This window comes from Oncorhynchus clarkii, chromosome 11 (genome assembly GCF_045791955.1).
Source record: "Oncorhynchus clarkii lewisi isolate Uvic-CL-2024 chromosome 11, UVic_Ocla_1.0, whole genome shotgun sequence".
Lineage (NCBI taxonomy): Eukaryota > Metazoa > Chordata > Actinopteri > Salmoniformes > Salmonidae > Oncorhynchus > Oncorhynchus clarkii.
This window is the reverse complement of record NC_092157.1, coordinates 94,803-115,000: the sequence shown is the minus strand read 5'-3', so window position 1 is coordinate 115,000 and position 20,198 is coordinate 94,803. Positions and strand designations below refer to the sequence as shown.

The following is a 20,198-nucleotide window of genomic DNA, read 5'->3' as shown; positions in this document are numbered from 1 at the left end:
GAGAGAAGGGGATCGAGAGAGAGAGAGGGATAGAGAGAAGGGGATCGAGAGAGAGAGAAAGGGAGAGAGGGATAGAGAGAGAGAGAGAGAAAGGGAGAGATGGATAGAGAGAGAGAGGGATAGAGAAGGAGAGGGAGAGAGAGAGGGATAGAGAAGGAGAGGGAGAGAGAGAGGGATAGAGAGAAGGGAATCGAGAGAGAAGGGGATCGAGAGAGAGAGAGGGATAGAGCGAGAGAGAGAGATAGGGATAGAGCGAGAGAGAGGGATAGAGCGAGAGAGAGGGATAGAGCGAGAGAGAGGGATAGAGCGAGAGAGAGAGAGAGGGAGAGAGAAAGAGGGATAGAGAGAGGGATAGAGAGAGAGGGATAGAGAGAGGGATAGAGACAGCGAGAGAGAGAGAGATGGATAGAGAGGGAGAAAGAGAGGGGGGATAGAGAGAGGGAGAGAGAGAGGGGGGATAGAGAGAGAGGGATAGGGGGATAGAGAGAGAGGGATAGAGAGAAGGGGATCGAGAGAGAGGGATAGAGAGAAGGGGATCGAGAGAGAGAGAGGGATAGAGAGAGGGATAGAGAGAGGGATAGAGAGATAGAGAGAGGGATAGAGAGAGAGGGATAGAGAGGGATAGAGAGAGAGAGGGGGGGATAGAGAGAGAGAGGGATAGAGAGAGATAGCGATAGAGAGAGGGATAGAGAGAGGGATAGAGGAGAGGAGAGAGAGGGATAGAGAGAGAGAGGGATAGAGAGGGAGAGAGAGAGGGAGAGAGAGAGGGAGAGAGAGAGAGAGAGGGATAGAGAGAAGGGGATCGAGAGAGAGAGAGAGAGAGAGAGAGAGAGAGAGAGAGAGAAAGGGAGAGAGGGATAGAGAGAGAGGGATAGAGAAGGAGAGGGAGAGAGAGAGGGATAGAGAAGGAGAGGGAGAGAGAGAGGGATAGAGAAGGAGAGAGATAGAGAGAGAGAGAGAAGGGGATCGAGAGAGAGAAGGGGATTGAGAGAGAGAAGGGGATCGAGAGAGAGAAGGGGATCGAGAGAGAGAGAGATAGAAAGAGAGGGATAGAGAGAGAGAAAGAGGGATAGAGAGAGAGAAAGGGAGAGAGGGATAGAGAGAGAGAGAGGGAGAGAGGGATAGAGAGAGAGAGAGGGATAGAGGGATAGAGAGAGAGGGATAGAGAGAGAGGGATAGAGAGGGAGAGAGAGAGGGAGAGAGAGAGAGAGAGAGAGAGAGAGAGAGAGAGAGAGAGAAGGGGATCGAGAGCGAGAAGGGGATCGAGAGAGAGAAGGGGATCGAGAGAGAGAGGGATAGAGAGAGAGAAAGAGGGATAGAGAGAGAGAAAGAGGGATAGAGAGAGAGAGAGGGATAGAGAGAGAGAGAGGGATAGAGAGAGAGAGAGAGAGATAGAGAGAGAGAGAGAGAGAGAGAGAGAGAGAGAGAGAGAGAGAGAGGGGATAGAGAGAGAGGGATAGAGAGAGAGGGATAGAGAGAGAGGGATAGAGAGAGCGAGAGAGAGAGAGAGAGAGAGAGAGGGATAGAGTGCGAGATCACGTGTCCTCCCAGTATAGGACTGACAGATCAATAACCTGAGATAGAATAGAGGTTCTAATAATGTGATCACTAAAACAATCATCCCTCACCTTCAGACTGCTACATCCCTCACCTTTGTTGACATACATTAAATCGCCCCCGACCACCACTCTGCCCCCCGCCCCCTACCACCGCTCTGCTCACCGCCCTGCTCACTACCCTACCTGGAAAAGCTAATAACAGTGACACGGCTTGCGTGGCTACAGCTAACAGGAATTGAAAGGTAGAAACCCCCGGAGAAGGACACCATCAACTGGCTGGCTGGTTGACTGACTAACTGGCTTGCTGACTGGCTAGCTCAGGGGTTCCCAAACGTTTTATTAACTGTGGGACACACCTGGGGAGGTGTCCATTTCCCCGGGAACCACCAGAAAAACCTAACTCAGACCAAAGTAGTAAAAAAAACTTGATCCCAAACATTTATATTCTCATCAATATGTGGTAAGCTTTAATGGCAAATTTGAAGTAAATTACTAGAAAATAGCAATTTATTAATGGACAACAGATTTTGTTCCAAATAGTTCAAATTCATTGTATTAGCCCATAGCTATCATTGATAGGCCTATAGTAATTATTGACATACACTAAACAAAAATATAAAACACAACATGTAAAGTGTTTGTTTCAAGGGCTGAAATAAGATCCTAGAAATATTCCATATGCACAAAAAGCGTATTTCTCTGAAATTCTGTGCTCAAATTTGTTTACATCCCTGTTGGTGAGCATTTCCCCTTTGCCAAGATAATCCATCCACCTGACAGGTGGCATATCAATAAACTGATTAAAACAGCATGATCATTACACAGATGCACCTTGTGCTGGGGACACAAGGCAGCACAACACAATGGCACAGATGTCTCAAGTTGACAGTTCGTGCAATCTGCAGGAATGACCACCAGAGCTGTTGCCAGAGAATTCAATGTTAATTTCTCTACCATATGCAGCAACATCGTTTCAGAGAATTTGTACGTCCAACCGGCCTCACAACTGCAGACCACATGTCTGGCATCTTGTGGGTGAGCGGTTTGTTCACAACATTGGCATCAGCAGAGTGCCCCATGGTGGCGGTGGGGATATAGTATGGGCAGGTATAAGCTACTGACAATGAACACAATTGCATTTTAAATCGACGGCAATATGAATGTTCAGAAAGGTCCATTGTGAGGCCCATTTCTTTTAAGGTATCTGTGGCCAACAGATGCATATCTGTATTCCCAGTCATGTGAAATCCATAGATTAGGGCCTCATGAATTTATTTAAATTGACTGATTTCCTCATATGAACTGTAAATCTTACATGTTGTGTTTATATTTTTGTTCAGTATAGTATCAATATACATTAACATTGATAGACCTAAAGAAATTATAGATTTAGTGTCGATATACATTATCATTGATAGGCCTATAGTAATTATTTATCTAGCATAGATATACGTTATCATTGATAGGTATATAATAATTATTGATTTAGTATAAATACATTATCATTGATAGGTCTATAGTAATTATTGATTTAGTATTAATATACATTATCATTGATAGGTCTATAGTAATTATTGATGTAGTATTAATATACACTCCCCGATCAAGAGTTTTAGAACACCGACTCAATTCCAGGGTTTTTCTCTATTTTCTACAGTGTAGAATAATAGTGAAGACATCAAAACTATGAAATAACACATATGGAATCATGTAGTAACCAAAAAAGTTTTAAACAAGTCAAAATATATTATATATTTGAGATTCTTCAAATAGCCACCCTTTGCCTTGATGACAGCTTTGCACTCTTGGCATTCTCTCAACCAGCTTCATCAAATCAATCAAATTTATAAAGCCCTTCGTACACCAGCTGATATCACAAAGTGCTGTACAGAAACCCAGCCTAAAACCCCAAACAGCAAGCAATGCAGGTGTAGAAGCACGGTGGCTAGGAAAAACTCCCTAGAAAGGCCAGAACCTAGAAAGAAACCTAGAAAGGAACCAGGCTATGAGGGGTGGCCAGTTCTCTTCTGGCTGTGCCGGGTGGAGATTATAACAGAACATGGCCAAGATGTTCAAGTGTTCATAGATGACCAGCAGGGTCAAATAATAATAATAATCACAGTGGTTGTCGAGGGTGCAACAGGTCAGCACCTCAGGAGTAAAGAGAGAAAGAAATAGATAATTAGAGACAGCATACTTAAATTCACACAGGACCACGGATAAGACAGGAGAAGTACTCCAGATATAACAAACTGACCCTTGCCCCCCGACACAAACTACTGCAGCATAAATACTGGAGGCTGAGACAGGAGGGGTCGGGAGACACTGTAGCCCCATCCGATGATACCCCTGGACAGGGCCAAACAGGCAGGATATAACCCCACCCACTGCCAAAGCACAGCCCCCACACCACTAGATGGATATCTTCAACCACCAACTTACCATCCTGAGACAAGGCCAAGTATAGCCCACAAAGATCTCCCCCATGGCATTACCCAAGGGGGGGGGGGGGGGGGCGCTAACCCGGACAGGAAGATCACGTCAGTGACTCAACCCACTCAGGTGACGCACCCCTCCCAGGGACGGCATGAAAGAGCACCAGTAAGCTAGTGACTCAGCCCCTGTAATAGGTTTAGAGGCAGAGAATCCCAGTGTAGAGAGGGGAACCGGTCGGGGTAGTATTCACCTAGAACGCATTTCAATTAACAGGTGTGCCTTCTTAAAAGCTCATTTGTGGAATTGAATGTGTTTGAGCCAATCAGTAGTGTTGTGACAAGGTAGGGGGGTATACAGAAGATAGCCCTATTTGGTAAAAGACAAAGTCCATATTATGGCAAGAACAGCTCAAATAAGCAAAGAGTAATGACAGTCATTCATTACTTTAAGACATGAAGGTTAGTCAATCTGGAAAATGTAAAGAACTTTGAAAGTTTCTTCAAGTGCAGTCGCAAAGACCATCAAGCACTATGATGAAATTGGCTCTCATGAGGACCGCCACAGGAATGGAAGACCCAGAGTTACCTCTGCTGCATAGGAAAAGTTCATTAGTTACCAGCCTCAGAAATTGCAGACCAAATAAATACTAGAGTTCAAGTAACATACACATCTCAACATCAACTGCTCAGAGGAGACTGAAATCAGGCCTTCATGGTTGAATTGCTGCAAAGAAACCACTACTAAAGGACACCAATAAGAAGAGACTTCCTTGGGCCAAGAAACACAAGCAGTGGACATTAGACCGGTGGAAATTTGTCCTTTGGTCTGATGAGTCCAAATTTGAGATGTTCTGTTCCAACCGCTGTCTTTGTGAGACGCAGAGTAGGTGAATGGATGATCTCTGCATGTGTGGTCGCCACCGTGAAGCATGGAGGAGGTGGTGTTATGGTGTGGGGGTGCTTTGCTGGTGACACAATCTGTGATTTATTTTGAATTCAAGGCACACTTAACCAGCATGGCTACCAAAGCATTCTGCAGCAATACGCCATCCCATCTGGTTTGGGCTTAGTGGGACTATCATTTGTTTTCAACAGGACAATGACCCATCACACCTCCAGGCTATGTAGGGGCTATTTGACCAAGAAGGAGAGTGATGGAGTGCTGCATCAGATGACCTGGCATCCACAATCACCCGTCCTCAACCCAATTGAGATGGTTTGGGATGAGTTAGACAGCAGAGTGAAGGAAAAGCAGCCAACAAGTGCCCAGCATATGTGTGAACTCCTTCAAGAAAATGTTGGAAAAGCATTCCTCATGATGCTGGTTGAGAGAATGCCAGGTGTGTGCAAAGCTGTCATCAAGTCAAAGGTTGGCTACTTTGAAGAATCTCAAATATAAAATGTAACACTTTTTTGGTTACTACAAGATTCCATATGTTATCATAGCTTCCATTATTCTAATGTAAAAATAAAGAAAAACCCTTGAATGAGGTGTGTGAACTTTTGACGTGTGGGTGTGTGTGTGTATGTGTATATATCTACGTTTGATAAAATGAAGCTTTTCACTGTACCTTTTACACCTGCTGTGCACATGACGAATAAACTTTTGATTTTATTTGGATGAAATGTTTATCAATAAACCCCTGTGTTAGGGGTGACATTTCTTGGGAATCAGTGGCGTGCACTGTTGGCAGCTCTCCATACGAGGGAGCTATAGCTAGCTATAAACATAGTGTTAGTTAACGCTTAGCTAGCGTACAGGCAGCTAACTCTGATGGCAAGAAACATTATCAAAATCCAAAAACTCCTTCTTGGTCAAATAGCCCTTACACAGTCTGGAGGTGTTGGGTCATTGTCATGTTGAAAAACAAATGATAGTGGGACTAAGCCCAAACCAGATGGGATGGCGTATCGCTGCAGAATGCTGTGGTAGCCATGCTGGTTAAGTGTGCCTTGAATTCTAAATAAATCAGACAGTTTCACCAGCAAAGCACCATCACACCACCATGCTTCACGGTGGGAACCACACATGCAGGGATCATCCGTTCACTTACTCTGCGTCTCACAAAGACATGGCGGTTGGAAGCAAAATTCTAAAATTTGGACTCATCAGACCAAAAGGACAGATTTCCACTGGTCTAATGTCCATCACAGACAAAATGAGAAAAAAATGCAGAAAATCACATTGTAGGATTTTTAATGAATTTATTAGCAAATTATGGTGGAAAATAAGTATTTGGTCAACTACAAACAAGCAAGATTTCTGGCACTCACAGACCTGTAACTTCTTCGTTAAGAGGCTCCTCTGTCCTCCACTCGTTACCTGTATTAATGGCCTGTTTGAACTTGTTATCAGTATTAAAGACACCTGTCCACAACCTCAAACAGTCACACCCCAAATGCACTTATTGATGAAGCCGATGACTGAGGTGGTGTATTCCTCAATGTCATTGGATGAATCACGGAACATGTTCCAGTCTGTGCTAGCAAAACAGTCCTGTAGTGTAGCATCCGCGTCATCGGACCTCTTCTGTATTGAGCGAGTCACTGGTACTTCCTGCTTTAGTTTTTGCTTGTAAGCAGGAATCAGGAGGATATAATTATGGTCAGATTTGCCAAATGGAGGGCAGGGGAGAGCTTTGTATGCATCTCTGTGTGTGAAGTAAAGGTGGTCTAGGATATTTTTTAACAAAAATTTGGTAAAACTAATTTAAGTTGGCCTGCATTGAAGTCCCCGGCCACTAGGAGCACCGCTTCTGGGTGAGCATTTTCTTCTTTGCTTATGGCCTTATAGAGTTGGTTGAGAGCGGTCTTAGTGCCAGCTTCGCTTTCTGGTGGTAAATAGATGGCTACAGATAATACAGATGAGAACTCTCTTGGTAGATATGATAAGCTGTAGACCACACTAAGGTACTCTACCTCAGGCGAGCAATACCTTGAGACTTCTTTAATATTAATATTAGACATCGCGCACGAGCTGTTATTGACAAAAATATACACACCCCCACCCATCATCTTACCAGAGGTAGCGTCTCTGTTCTGCCGGTGCATGGAAAATCCCGCCAGCTCTATATTGTCCGTTTCACCGACACGTGTCCCGTTGGTAGGATAACCGTAATATTAGGTCATTTATTTCCCTAACGATTGCACATTAGCAAGAAGAATGGAAGGCATTTGGAGTATATTCGCTCGCCTCCGGATTCTCAGAAGGATCCCTGATCTGCGTCCCTTTTCCCAGCGTTTTTTCTTCACCCAAAAAGGCGTGGATCTGTGCCTGTTCCTGTTAGAGCAGGATATCCTTCTCATCGGACTTGGTAAAAGAAAAAGTTTCTTCCAGTCCGTGGTGAGTAATCGCTGTTCTGATGTCCAGAAGTTCTATTCGGTCATAAGAGACGGAAGCAGCAAAAGAAAATTGCACATTTGGTTGGGAGAATGTAAAACATCAGCTATGGTCTCGGCGCCATCTTTCATCTCTGCAGCAGAGGTTACTCTGGGTCTTCCTTTCCTGTGGCGATCCTCATGAGAGCCTGTTTCATCATAGAACTTGATTTTTGTGACTGAACAATTTTCCAGAGTGACTGACCTTCATGTCTTCAAATCTTTCTAGGGCAGGCGTTCCGCTAGCGGAACCCCTCGACAACATTCCACTCAAAAGGCAGCGCGCGAAATTCAAAAATATTTTTGGGAAATATGTAACTTTCACACATTAACAAGTCCAATACAGCAAATGAAAGATAAACTTCTTGTTAATCTACCCATCGTGTCCGATTTCAAAAAGGCTTTACAGCGAAAGCACAACATATGTTAGGTCATATGCAAGTCAAAAAAACACAGCCATTTTTCAGCCAAAGATAGGAGTCACAAAAAGCAGAAATATAGATTAAATTAATTACTAACCTTTGTTGATCAGATGAGATGACACTCATAGGACATCATGTTACACAATACATGTATGTTTTGTTCAATAATATGCATATTTATATCAAAAAATCTCAGTTTACATTGGCGCGTTACGTGCAGTAATGTTTTGTTTCCAAAACATCCGGTGAGTTTTCAGAAATACTCATAATAAACATTGATAAAAGATACAAGTGTTATTCACAGAATTAAAGATAGACTTCTCCTTAATGCAACCGCGGTGTCAGATTTAAAAAAAAACTTTACGGAAAAAGCATAATCTGAGAACGGCACTCAGAGCCCAATCCAGCCAAAGAAATATCCACCATGTTGGAGTCAACAGAAGTTAGAAATAACATTAGAAATATTCACTTACCTTTGATGATCTTCATCAGAAGGCACTCCCAGGAATCCCAGTTTGACAATAAATGACTGACTTGTTCCATAAAGTCCATAATTTATGTCCAAATAGCCACTTGTTGTTAGCGTGTTCAGCCCAGTAATCCATCTTCATGAGGCGCGAGCACTTCGTCCAGACAAAAACTTGAAAAGTTCCATTACAGGTCGTAGAAACATGTCAAGCGATGTATGGAATCAATCTTTAGGATGTTTTTAACATAAATCATCAATAAGGTTCCAACCTGGAGAATTTCATTGTCTGAAGAAAAGCACTGGAATGAGAGCCAACTCTGTCGGGCGCGCGCGTCACAAGCCTGAGACACTCTGCCTGACCCATGACTCATTCAGCTCCCAGCTCCCATTTTCACCTGCCATATGAGTTCTGTTATACTCACAGACATCATTCAAACAGTTTTAGAAACTTCAGAGTGTTTTATATCCAATACTAATAATAATATGCATATATTAGCATCTGGGACAGAGTAGGAGGCAGTTCACTCTGGGCACGCTATTCATCCAAAAGTGAAAATGCTGCCCCCTATCCCAAAAAGGTTAAAGTAATGATGGACTGTCGTTTCTCTTTGGTTATTTAAGCTGTTCTTGCCATAATATGGACATGGTCTTTTACCAAATAGGGCCACCTTTTATATACCGCCCCTACCTTGTCACAACACCACTGATTGGCTGAAACGCATTGAGGAAAGAAATTCCACAAATTAACTTTTAACAAGGCATATCTGTTAATTGAAATGCATTCCAGGTGACTATCTCAAGAAGCTGGTTGCGAGAATGCCAAGTGTGTGCAAAGCTGTCATCAAGGCAAAGGGTGGCTACTTTCAAGAATCTCAAATATAAAATAGATTTTGATTTGTTTAACACTTTCTGGTTACTACATGATTCTATGTGTTACTTCATAGTTTTAATGTCTTCACTATTATTCTACATTGTAGAAAATAGTACAATTAAGAAAAACCTTGGAATGAGTAGGTGTGTCCAAACTTTTGACTGGTACTATCTATATATACAGTATATATCAAATCCCGCAACACACCTGGAACCTCGTTGTGGGTTTGGGAACCACTGGGCTACCTGGCTGACTGACAGGCTGGCTGACTGACTGACAGGCTGGCTGGCTGACTGACCTAGGCAGACATCTTGTATTGAGCTGGGGGAGGTGGAGTGGTACAGGTTGACATTGTGTTACTGAGCTGAGGACAGTCTCTTACCTTCTCATTTTGCAAAAGACCACACTCTATAAATAAAAGAATATGTTGAACATTTTAGGCAAGAAGATTGGAGCTTGAAATAAAGAAAATAGATTAGCGTCTCCATGCTGAATCACAAAGCTCACTACTAGATACGTTGACTAGATGGAAGGCAATACAACAAAGAGTTAACAGCACAACTTAAAACTGGCAGCTCACCATCAGTTACCTATCTGTCTGTCCATGCAACTACAGGCATGCAGTCGTAGTCTCTAAGATAGAGGTGCACAGCAGCATATTATGTTTTAGATATGAATTCAAAGGGAGATTACGGTATTATATCCGATTAATAGATCCTACTCCTTACCTTCAAAGTAGCCTCCATATATGGATTCCCCTCCTCTTCCATTGCCTGCAAGAAGATTAAACAGTCAGTTTCCAACATGTCACAGAACAGTAAGAATGTATGGAAATCACTAGGGCATCAGATAGATAGACATTTATAAACTACTGTTCAAAAGTTTGGGGTCACTTAGAAATGTCCTGTATGTATATTACACAATATATTGTGTAGGTTTACCCTATGAAGATGTAATATATTGTGTAGGTTTACCCTATGAAGATGTAATATATTGTGTACGTTTACCCTATGAAGATGTAATATATTGTGTAGGTTTACCCTATAAAGATGTAATATATTGTGTACATTTACCCTATGAAGATGTAATATATTGTGTAGGTTTACCCTATGAAGATGTAATATATTGTGCAGGTTTACCCTCGGTGAAGTCTCCTCCCTGTATCATGAAGTTCTTTACAACTCTGTGAAATGTGGAGCCTTTAAAACACAGCTTTTTCCCTGTGCTTTTCCCAGTTCCTCTCTCACCTGTAAAAACACAGTTACAGAATTAACTAAATGAATGTGTTTGAAGTTGTAATAGTCGTATGTACAGGATACACATGGTATACAACATCCAACCAAATGCTTACTGCTGGTTCCTTCTCCACAATAAGACAAAATAAAATATAATCATAGGAACACAAATTAAATGGCTCAGTAGAATAGAATAAATGTTTAAGCATAATACAGGAAGTCAATTTATACTCCAATATGTTATACTTCCAACACGTCTCATGTCCTTTTGGGGAAAGGAGGATTAGGGGGCAAGTTTAAATTGTGCAGTATTTAGCAATCATAATAAGAGTCTGGTAGCAGCAGTTGAGATGTGTGTGTGTGTAGCATGTGTGTGTAGTGTGTGTGTGTGTGTGTGTGTGTGGATGAAGGTTATTATTTTAAACTAAAACAAAAACAATTACTTTTTCTGTAAACTGAAATAAAACAAACCTGTTACTAAAAGTATTATTTTAAATCCCTCCCCCTATTATCTTAAAAACCCCAACTATTATCGTAGACCCCAGAACGAACTAAAATAAAAACCATCATGAATTACATTAGGTGTTAGTTTTTTCTCTCTCCATTTTGGGCAAAATCAACTAAAAACAGTTTTAAATGATGTTTAAGTTTTTCTACTTTGAAGAATCTAAAATATATTTTAGACGTTGCAAACATCAAGCAACGGTAGAGTGCCATGTCAGACTGTGCAGTTGGGCACCAGACAGCTATAACACGTTGGTCATGTTCCTCTGCTCAGACGTTGCCAACTGGATCTTACATCTGGATAGGTATCAGCTAACCACAACATATCCTATAGCAGTCTGGTGCCCGATTGCACAGTCGATGACAATGCATGCAACCATTGGTTGATGCATGCAATGTCTGAGTAGGGGAACGCAACCATGATGCGGTTAGCTGATACGTAAAATACCTATCCAGGTTTTGTAAGCTCTGGCAGGAGTCAGCAACTTCTGAGCAGAGGAACGCAATACTTAGCTCTCACACTATCTTCACATGTTAATAAAAAATGAAAATGTGAAATGTCTTCAGTCAATAAGTATTCAACCCCTTTGCTATGGCAAGCCTAAATAAGTTCAGGAGTAAACATTTGCTTAACAAGTCACATAATAATTTGCATGGACTCACTGTGTGCAATAACAGTATTTAACATGATTTTTGAATGGACTAACATCTCTTTACCCCACACACACAATTATCTGTACGGTCCCTCAGTCGAGCAGTGAATTTCAAACACAGATTCAACAACAAAGACCAGGAGGTTTTCCAATGCCTCGCAAAGAAGGGCCCTGGTAGAATGGTAAAAAAAAGAAAAAGACATTGAATCCATCTTTCAGTATGGTGAAGTTATTAATTACACACCACCCGAAGTATCAATACACCCAGTCACTACAAAGATACAGGCGTCCTTCCTACCTCAGTTGCCGCTCAGGGATTTCACAATAAGGCCAATGGTGACTTTAAAACCGTTAAAGGAGTTTAATGGCTGTGATGGGAGAAAACTGAAGCCTGGTCAACAACATTGTAATTTCTCCACAATTCTAACCAATACACGTGATTAGCAAATGTTATAGCGGGTGTAGCGAAATGCTGCAGTCGACAAGGTTGTTCTGGCTCTGAGTTATATAATGAGCTAACGTTGTGTCAAATGGACAATGTGCCAATCCTCTCCAACCTGGCAGGGTATAATTTGATATGACATCTTTTCTTAATTTATAGACTAATCAACGCTGATCAGGCCTGCTCCTGGCCGATATGCAGCCCTAGCTGAGAAAAAAATAAAAAATCCCTGCAAAGTAGAATAGTAGCCTAGGCTATACAGTGTCGGGCCACAATGCATCTTATGAATGCCCATGTGGTAGCCACCGTTTGTAAAACAGGCAATTTACCTTTAATCCCAGTCATTTGGTGACATTAAATTGTGTTAATGCAGATAATTTTACGTAAACGTGGCTTTGCAGATTTCACACTTACGAAATAAACCCAAACTTGTTTCTCACACTACCAAATCAAATTGTATTGGTCACATACACGTGATTAGCAGATGTTATTGCAGGTGTAGTGAAATGTTTGTGTTTCTAGCTCCAACAGTGCAGTAATATCTAACCAGTGATATCTAACAAATTACACAATATATACCCAACACACACAAATCTAAGTAGGAATGAAGACAATATACATATGGACGAGCGATGTCAGAGCAGAACGGACTAAGATACCGTAGAATAGTAAAGAACACAGTATATAAACGAGATGAGTAATGCAAGATATGAAAATATCTTTAAGTGACGAAGAATATAGATGACAGTATCTACATATGAGATGAGTAATGCAAGATATGTAACATTAAAGTGACTAGTGTTCCATTCCTGAAAGTGGCCAGTGATTTCTAGTCTATGCCTATAGGCAGCAGCCTCTAAATGTGCTAGTGATGGCTGTTTAACAGTCTGATGGCCTTGAGATAGAAGCTGGGTTTCAGTCTCTCGGTCCCAGCTTTGATGCACCTGTACTGACCTCGCCTTCTGGATGATAGCGGGGTGAACAGGCCGTAGCTCGAGTGGTTGATGTCCTTGATGATCTCCTTGGCCTTCCTGTGACATTGGGTGCTGTAGGTGTCCTGGAGGGCGGGCAGTTTGCCCCTGGTAATGCTTTGGGCAGACCGCACCACCCTCTGGAGTGCCTTGCGGTGGCGGACGGTGAAATTGCCGTACCAAGTGGTGATATAGCCCAATAGGATGCGCTCAATGGTACATCTGTAAAAGTTTGTGAGGGTCTTAGGAGACAAGCCAAATTTCTTCAGCGCTGTTGCGCCTCTTGTTCACCACACTGTGTGAGGGTGGTCAATTCCAGTTTGTCAGTGATGTGTACACCAAGGAACTTGAAGCTTTCCACCTTCTCCACTGCGGTCCAGTCAATGTAGATAGGGGGGTGCACCCTCTGCTGCTTCCTGAAGTCAACGATTATGTCCTTTGTTTTGTTAATGTTGAGTGAGGTTGTTTTCCAGGCGCCACACTACCAGAGCCCTCACCTCCTCCCTGTAGGCTGTTTCGTCATCATTGGTAATCAAGCCTACTACTGTTGTGTCTTCTGCAAACTTGATAATTGAGCTGGAGGCGCGCTTGGCCACGCAGTCATGGGTGAACAGGAAGTACCCGAGGGGGCTGAGCACGCACCCTTGTGGGGCCCCAGTGTTGAGGATTAGCGGAGTGGAGCTGATGTTTCCTGCCTTCACCACCTGGGAACGCCCGTCAGGATGTCCAGGGCCCAGTTGCACAGGGCGGGGTTCAGACCCAGGGCTTCGAGCTTAATGATGAGCTTGGAGGGTACTATGGTGTTAAATGCTGAGCTGTAGTCAATAAACAGCATTCTTGTACTGACGTTGCTTCAAAAGGCAATTTGGAACTCGGTTGTGACTGTTGCAATCAAGGGCAGTCAGTTTTTACGCACTACGCGCTTCATCACTCAGCGGTCCAAGCTTGTGTGGCCTACCACTTCGCAGCTGAGCCGTTGTTGCTCCTAGACGCTTTCACTTCACAATAACAGCACTTTAAGTTGACCGGAGCAACTCTAGCAGGGCAGATATTTAAACTGACTTGTTGGAAAGGTGACATCCTATGACGGTGCCACGTTGAAAGTCACTGAGCTCTTCAGTAAGGCCATTCTACTGCTAATGTTTGTCTATGGAGATTGAATTGCTGTATGCTCAATTGTATACACCTGTCAGCAACGGGTGTGGCTGAAATCGCCGAATCCACTCATTTTGAAGGGGTGTCCACATACTAGCATAGCTTGTCTACAGTTTTGTTTGTGTATCGAGTCAGTCAGATGTTTCTATAGGCAGTCATTTCTGTAGGCCTAATGGGAGATTGGATGCGCAGCACGTGTGTAAAGGGAGCGGTCGGATTGAGACGTGACATTTACTCCTGAGGTGCTGACTTGCTGCACCCTCGACAACTACTGTAATTATCATTATTTGACCATGCTGGTCATTTATGAACATCTTGGCCATGTTCTGTTATAATCTCCACCCGGCACAGCCAGAAGAGGACTGGCCACCCCTCATAGCCTGGTTCCTGTCTAGGTTTCTTCTTAGGTTTTGGCCTTTCTAGGGAGTTTTTCCTAGCCACCGTGCTTCTACACCTGCATTGCTTGATGATTGGGGGTTTAGGCTGAGATATCAGCTGATGTACGAAGGGCTATATAAAAAAATATATATAAAAAAAGAGAATGTAGGGAGAAGAACTGTGACCACTGGCTAGGTCACTTTTTTGTTGGAGTCTCTAATGCACATAACACATGGAATGAACACTCAAATCTACGAGAATTACCAGTTGTCTTCGAGAGAAGAGAGATGGATTGGGATGTGAGGGGGTGTCGATCCCTCTTCCTAAATATCACTCATATTTAGGAAGGGGGAATGGCAAATACAATGTAAGTAATTTAATTTATGTACCCCTAATTGCACCGAATACATCTGTTTATCCTACAGCTATTGTAAACAGTAATCATGAGCCTATAAACCAAAGTTACACTGTTAGCACAGAGGCGGTGTGCAATAGTAGGAAGACCACATTATGCAGCTCACCCTGCACTATCAGCTTCACTTATGTGTAGAAGGTAGTTGTTAGGTTAGACTACTCGTTGGTTATTACTGCATGGTCGGAACTAGAAGCACAAGCATTTCGCTACACTCGCATTAACATCTGCTAACCATGTGTATGTGACCATTAACATCTGCTAACCATGTGTATGTGACAAATAAAATTTGAATACCATGAGTAAGTCTTCCTCTGATATGCTTCCCAGTAAAGCAATAAAAACAATCAAGCAACCCAGAAAAGTGCTAACAAAATAGCCCATATTAACATATGTAGCCTAAGAAACAAGGTCCATGAAGTCAGATGACATTCCTATTCTGACTATCTCTGAAACTCACTTAGATAATACCTTGATGATACAGTGGTAGCAATACATGGTTATAACAGAAAATACAAATGCCAACGGGGGCGGTGTTGCAGTCTATATTCAGAACCACATTCCTGTAAAGCTTAGAGACGATCTAACGTTAAATACTGTTGAAGTAATATGGCTACAGGTTCATCTGCCTCACCTAAAGCCCATTCTGGTGGGAAGCTGCTATAGACCACCAAGTGTTAACAGTCAGTATCTGGATAACGTTAAATACTGTTGAAGTAATATGGCTACAGGTTCATCTGCCTCACCTAAAGCCCATTCTGGTGGGAAGCTGCTATAGACCACCAAGTGTTAACAGTCAGTATCTGGATAATGTTAAATACTGTTGAAGTAATATGGCTACAGGTTCATCTGCCTCACCTAAAGCCCATTCTGGTGGGAAGCTGTTATAGACCACCAAGTGCTAACAGTCAGTATCTGGATAATGTGTGAGAAATGCTTGATAATGTATGTGATATCAACAGAGAAGTATATTTTCTGGGTGATTTAAATATTGACTGATAATCATCAAGCTGCCCACTCAGGAAAAAACTTTGAGCTGTAACCAGTGCCTCCAACCTGGATCATGTTGTCAGTCAACCAACCAGGGTAGTTACAAACAGCACAGGAATTAAATCAACATGTATTGGTCACATATTTACTAATGTTGCAGATATTTGCTACAAAGCAGTATCCAAATACATAGGATGTAGTGATCACAATATAAATAGCCATATCTAGGAAAACCAAAGTTCCAGAGGCGGGGCCTAATATAGTGTATCAGAGATCATACAATACGTTTTGTAGTGATTCATATGTTGATGATGTAAAGAATATTTGCTGGTCTGTGGTGTGTAATGAGGAGCAACCAGACGCTGCACTTGACACATTTATGAAATTCCTTATTCCAGTTACTAATAAGCATGCAGCCAATAAGAAAATGACTGTAAAAACTGTTAAATCCCGTTGGATTGATGAGGAATTGAAAAATTGTATGGTTGCGAAGGATGAGGCAAAAGGCATGGCAATTAAGTCTGGCAGCTCAACTGATTGGCAAACGTACTGCAAATTAAGAAATCACGTGACTAAACTAATTAAAAGGAAACTACACTATGAAACAAAGATAAATTATGTAAAGAATTATAATAAAAAGCTTTGGGGCACCTCAATTGAAATTTTGGGGAAAAAAGCTAACTCGGCTCCTTCATTAATTGAATCAGATGGCAAGATAAGCAAACTTAGGGATGACATGCCAGCAACAAACACTGACACTATACATCCAAGTATATCGGACCAAATTATGAAAGACACAAATTGTACTTTTGAATTCCGTAAAGTCAGTGTGGAAGAGGTGAAAATTGTATTGTCTATCAACAATGACAAGCCACCGGGGTCTGACAACCTGGATGGAAAATTACGGAGGATAATAGCAGACGATATTGCCACATCTTCAATTTAATCCGACTATGGAGCGTGTGCCCTCAGGCCTGGAGGGAAGCTAGTCATTCCGCTACCCAAGAATAGTAAGCCCCCTTTTTACTGGCTCAAATAGCTGACCAATCAGCCTGTTACCAAACTTCTAGAAAAAAATGTGTTTGACCAGATTATGATATTTCACAGTAAACAAATTGACAACAGAATTTCAGCACGCTTATAAGGAAGGACACTCAACAAGCACAGCACTTACACAAATGACTGATGATTGGCTGAGAGAAATTGATGATAAAATTATTGTGGGTGCGGTCTTGCTAGACTTCCGTGCAGTTTTTGTCTACTGCTGGAAAAACTTGTGTGGATAAAGAGGTACTTTTCTAACAGAACACAGAGTGTTCTTTAACGGCAGCCTCACTAATATAATCCACTTAGTATCAGGAATTCCCCAGGGTAGGTGTTTAGGCCCCATGCTTTCTCAATTTTTACTAACGACATGCCACTGACTGTGTCTATGTATGCAGATGACTCAACAATATCCACGTCAGCTACTACAGCGACTGACATGACTGCAACACTCAACAAAGAGCTGCAGTTAGTTTCAGAGTGGGTGGCAAGGAATAAGTTAGTCATAAATATTTCTAAAACTAAATGCATTGTATTTGGAACAAAACACTCACTAAACCCTAAACCTCAACTAAATATTGTAATAAATAATGTGGAAATTGAGCAAGTTGAGATGACTAAACTGCTTGGAGTAACCCTAGATTGCAAACTCATGGTCAAAACATATTGATGCAGTAGTAGCGAAGATGTGGAGAAGTCTGTCTATAATAAAGCGCTACTCTGCCTTCTTAACAACACTATCAACAAGGCAGGTCCTACAGGCCCTAGTTTCTATCTTCTTAACAACACTATCAACAAGGAAGGTCCTACAGGCCCTAGTTTTGTTGCACCTGGACTACTACTGTTCAGTTGTGTGGTCAGGTGACAAAAAAAGGACTTAGGAAAATTAAAATTGGCTCAGAACAGGGCAGCACGGCTGGCTCAGAACAGGGCAGCACGGCTGGCTCAGAACAAGGCAGCACGGCTGGCTCAAAACAGGGCAGCACGGCTGGCTCAAAACAGGGCAGCACGGCTGGCTCAAAACAGGGCAGCACGGCTGGCTCAAAACAGGGCAGCACGGCTGGCTCAAAACAGGGCAGCACGGCTGGCTCAGAACAGGGCAGCACGGCTGGCTCAGAACAGGGCAGCACGGCTGGCTCAGAACAGGGCAGCACGGCTGGCTCAGAACAGGGCAGCACGGCTGGCTCAGAACAGGGCAGCACGGCTGGCTCAGAACAGGGCAGCACGGCTGGCTCAGAACAGGGCAGCACGGCTGGCTCAGAACAGGGCAGCACGGCTGGCCCTTGGATGTACAGAGAGCTAATATTAATAATATGCATGTCAATCTATCCTGGTTCAAAGTGGAGGAGAGATGGACTTCATCACTACTTGTATTTGTGAGAAGTATTGACATGTTGAATGCACTGAGCTGTCCGTCTAAACTACTGGCACACAGCTCAGATACCCATGCATGCCCCACAAGACATTCCACAAGAGGTATCTTCACAGTCCAAGTCCAGAACAGAATATGGGAGGCACTCAGTACTACATAGAGCCATTACTACATGGATCTCTATTCCACATCAGGTAACTGATTCAAGCAGTAAAATTAGATTTAAAAAAACAGATAAAAAAAAAAACACCATATGGAACAGCGGGGACTGTGAAGCAACACAAACATTGGCAGACCCATACATACACATGGATTTAGTACTGTAGATGTGTGGTAGTGGTGGAGTAGGGGCCTGGGGGCACAGTGTGTTGTGAGATCTGTGAATGTATTGTATTGTTTTAAAAATGGTATAAACTGCCTTAATTTTGCTGGACCCCAGGAAGAGTAGCTGCTGCTTTGACAGGAACTAATGGGGATCCATAATAAACCCCAGGAAGAGTAGCTGCTGCCTTGGCAGGAACTAATGGGGATTCATAATAAATACAACACAAATACACAGGCAAAGACAGACCGACATGGAGACAACCGAGACCGGCTACATCACCCTCGCCCCCTTCCTCCCCTATCACCTCCTCCCACACGTCCCCGTCAGCATGCTTTGTCTCTCTGGAAGCCTGTCCCGGTGTCTCTTATTGGGATTTAAAGGAAACCGAAACCCCTGTAAACACCACTTGAACTGGAGAGAAATGTGTGAGCGTCGGGAAACTGTCCAAAAGCACAACCCTCCCTTTATCTATGAGCAGAGGAGAAGGGGTCTAATTTCCCATCCTAACACCTCCCACAGCTTGCCAGAGAGACAGAGACCCACTGTGCTTCAAAATCCTGTCTCCAGCCACCAGGCAACCTGTTATTATCTGAACAGTCATCAGGTTTATGAAACTCTCTCATGTGGTTTAACTTGCTCATTAACACCATCTGAAGGCAGTCAGAAACCAGCCTATAGTACACTTACAACCACTCCAACAGTCCAAAATGTATCGCATACTGAGGGCGGGAGGTAGCCTAGTGGTTAGAGCATTGAACCATTAACAGAAAAGTCACAAATATGTCTGTGCCCTTGAGCAAGGCACTTAACTCTAATTTGCTCCAGGGGAGCCGTAGTTTTATGGCTGACCCTATAAAACAACACATTTCCGGAGTATGTGTAAAAAAACAAACATTACAAATATAGATTATTTTACATTTAACACACAGTGCAAGGATTCAGAACCCTTGACTTTTTACACATTTTGTTAAAAAAAAATGTATTTCACCTTTATTTAACCAGGTAGGCTAGTTGAGAACAAGTTGAGAACAAGTTATAATCTGCGACCTGGCCAATATAAAGCATAGCAGTGTGAACAGACAACACAGAGTTACACATGGAGTAAACAATTAACAAGTCAATAACACAGTACAAAAAAGAAAAAAAAGTCTATATACATTGTGTGCAAAAGGCATGAGGAGGTAGGCGAATAATTACAATTTAGCAGATTAACACTGGAGTGATAAATGATCAGATGGACATGTGCAGGTAGAGATACTGGTGTGCAAAAGAGCAGAAAAGTAAATAAATATAAACAGTATGGGGATGAGGTAAGTAAATTGGGTGGGCTATTTACCGATTAGACTATGTACAGCTGCAGCAATCAGTTAGCTGCTCAGATAGCAGATGTTTGAAGTTGTTGAGGGAGATAAAAGTCTCCAACTTCAGCGATTTTTGCAATTAGTTTCTGTCACAGGCAGCAGAGAACTGGAACGAAAGGCGGCCAAATGAGGTGTTGGCTTTAGGGATGATCAGTGAGATACACCTGCTAGAGCGCATGCTACGGGTGGGTGTTGCCATCGTGACCAGTGAACTGAGATAAG

General features: G+C 42.6%; 1 protein-coding gene across 6 annotated transcripts in view; it reads right to left on the bottom strand.

Annotated features, from left to right (window-relative positions):
• LOC139420111 (natural killer cell triggering receptor) overlaps positions 1 to 20,198 on the bottom strand; it is an 88,434-nt gene that overhangs the window by 45,881 nt on the left and 22,355 nt on the right. For 3 of the 6 annotated variants that reach the window (XM_071169835.1, XM_071169833.1, XM_071169834.1), the window contains exons 4-5: positions 10,274 to 10,381; positions 9,863 to 9,907 (exon numbers count right to left, since the gene is read on the bottom strand). In XM_071169835.1, coding sequence (XP_071025936.1) covers positions 9,863 to 9,907; positions 10,274 to 10,381 — 153 coding nt within the window. Of the gene's footprint in view, positions 1 to 9,516; positions 9,543 to 9,714; positions 9,768 to 9,862; positions 9,908 to 10,273; positions 10,382 to 20,198 lie in introns of all 6 variants that reach the window. The other 3 variants (XM_071169838.1, XM_071169836.1, XM_071169837.1) reach the window with 2 other exon arrangements.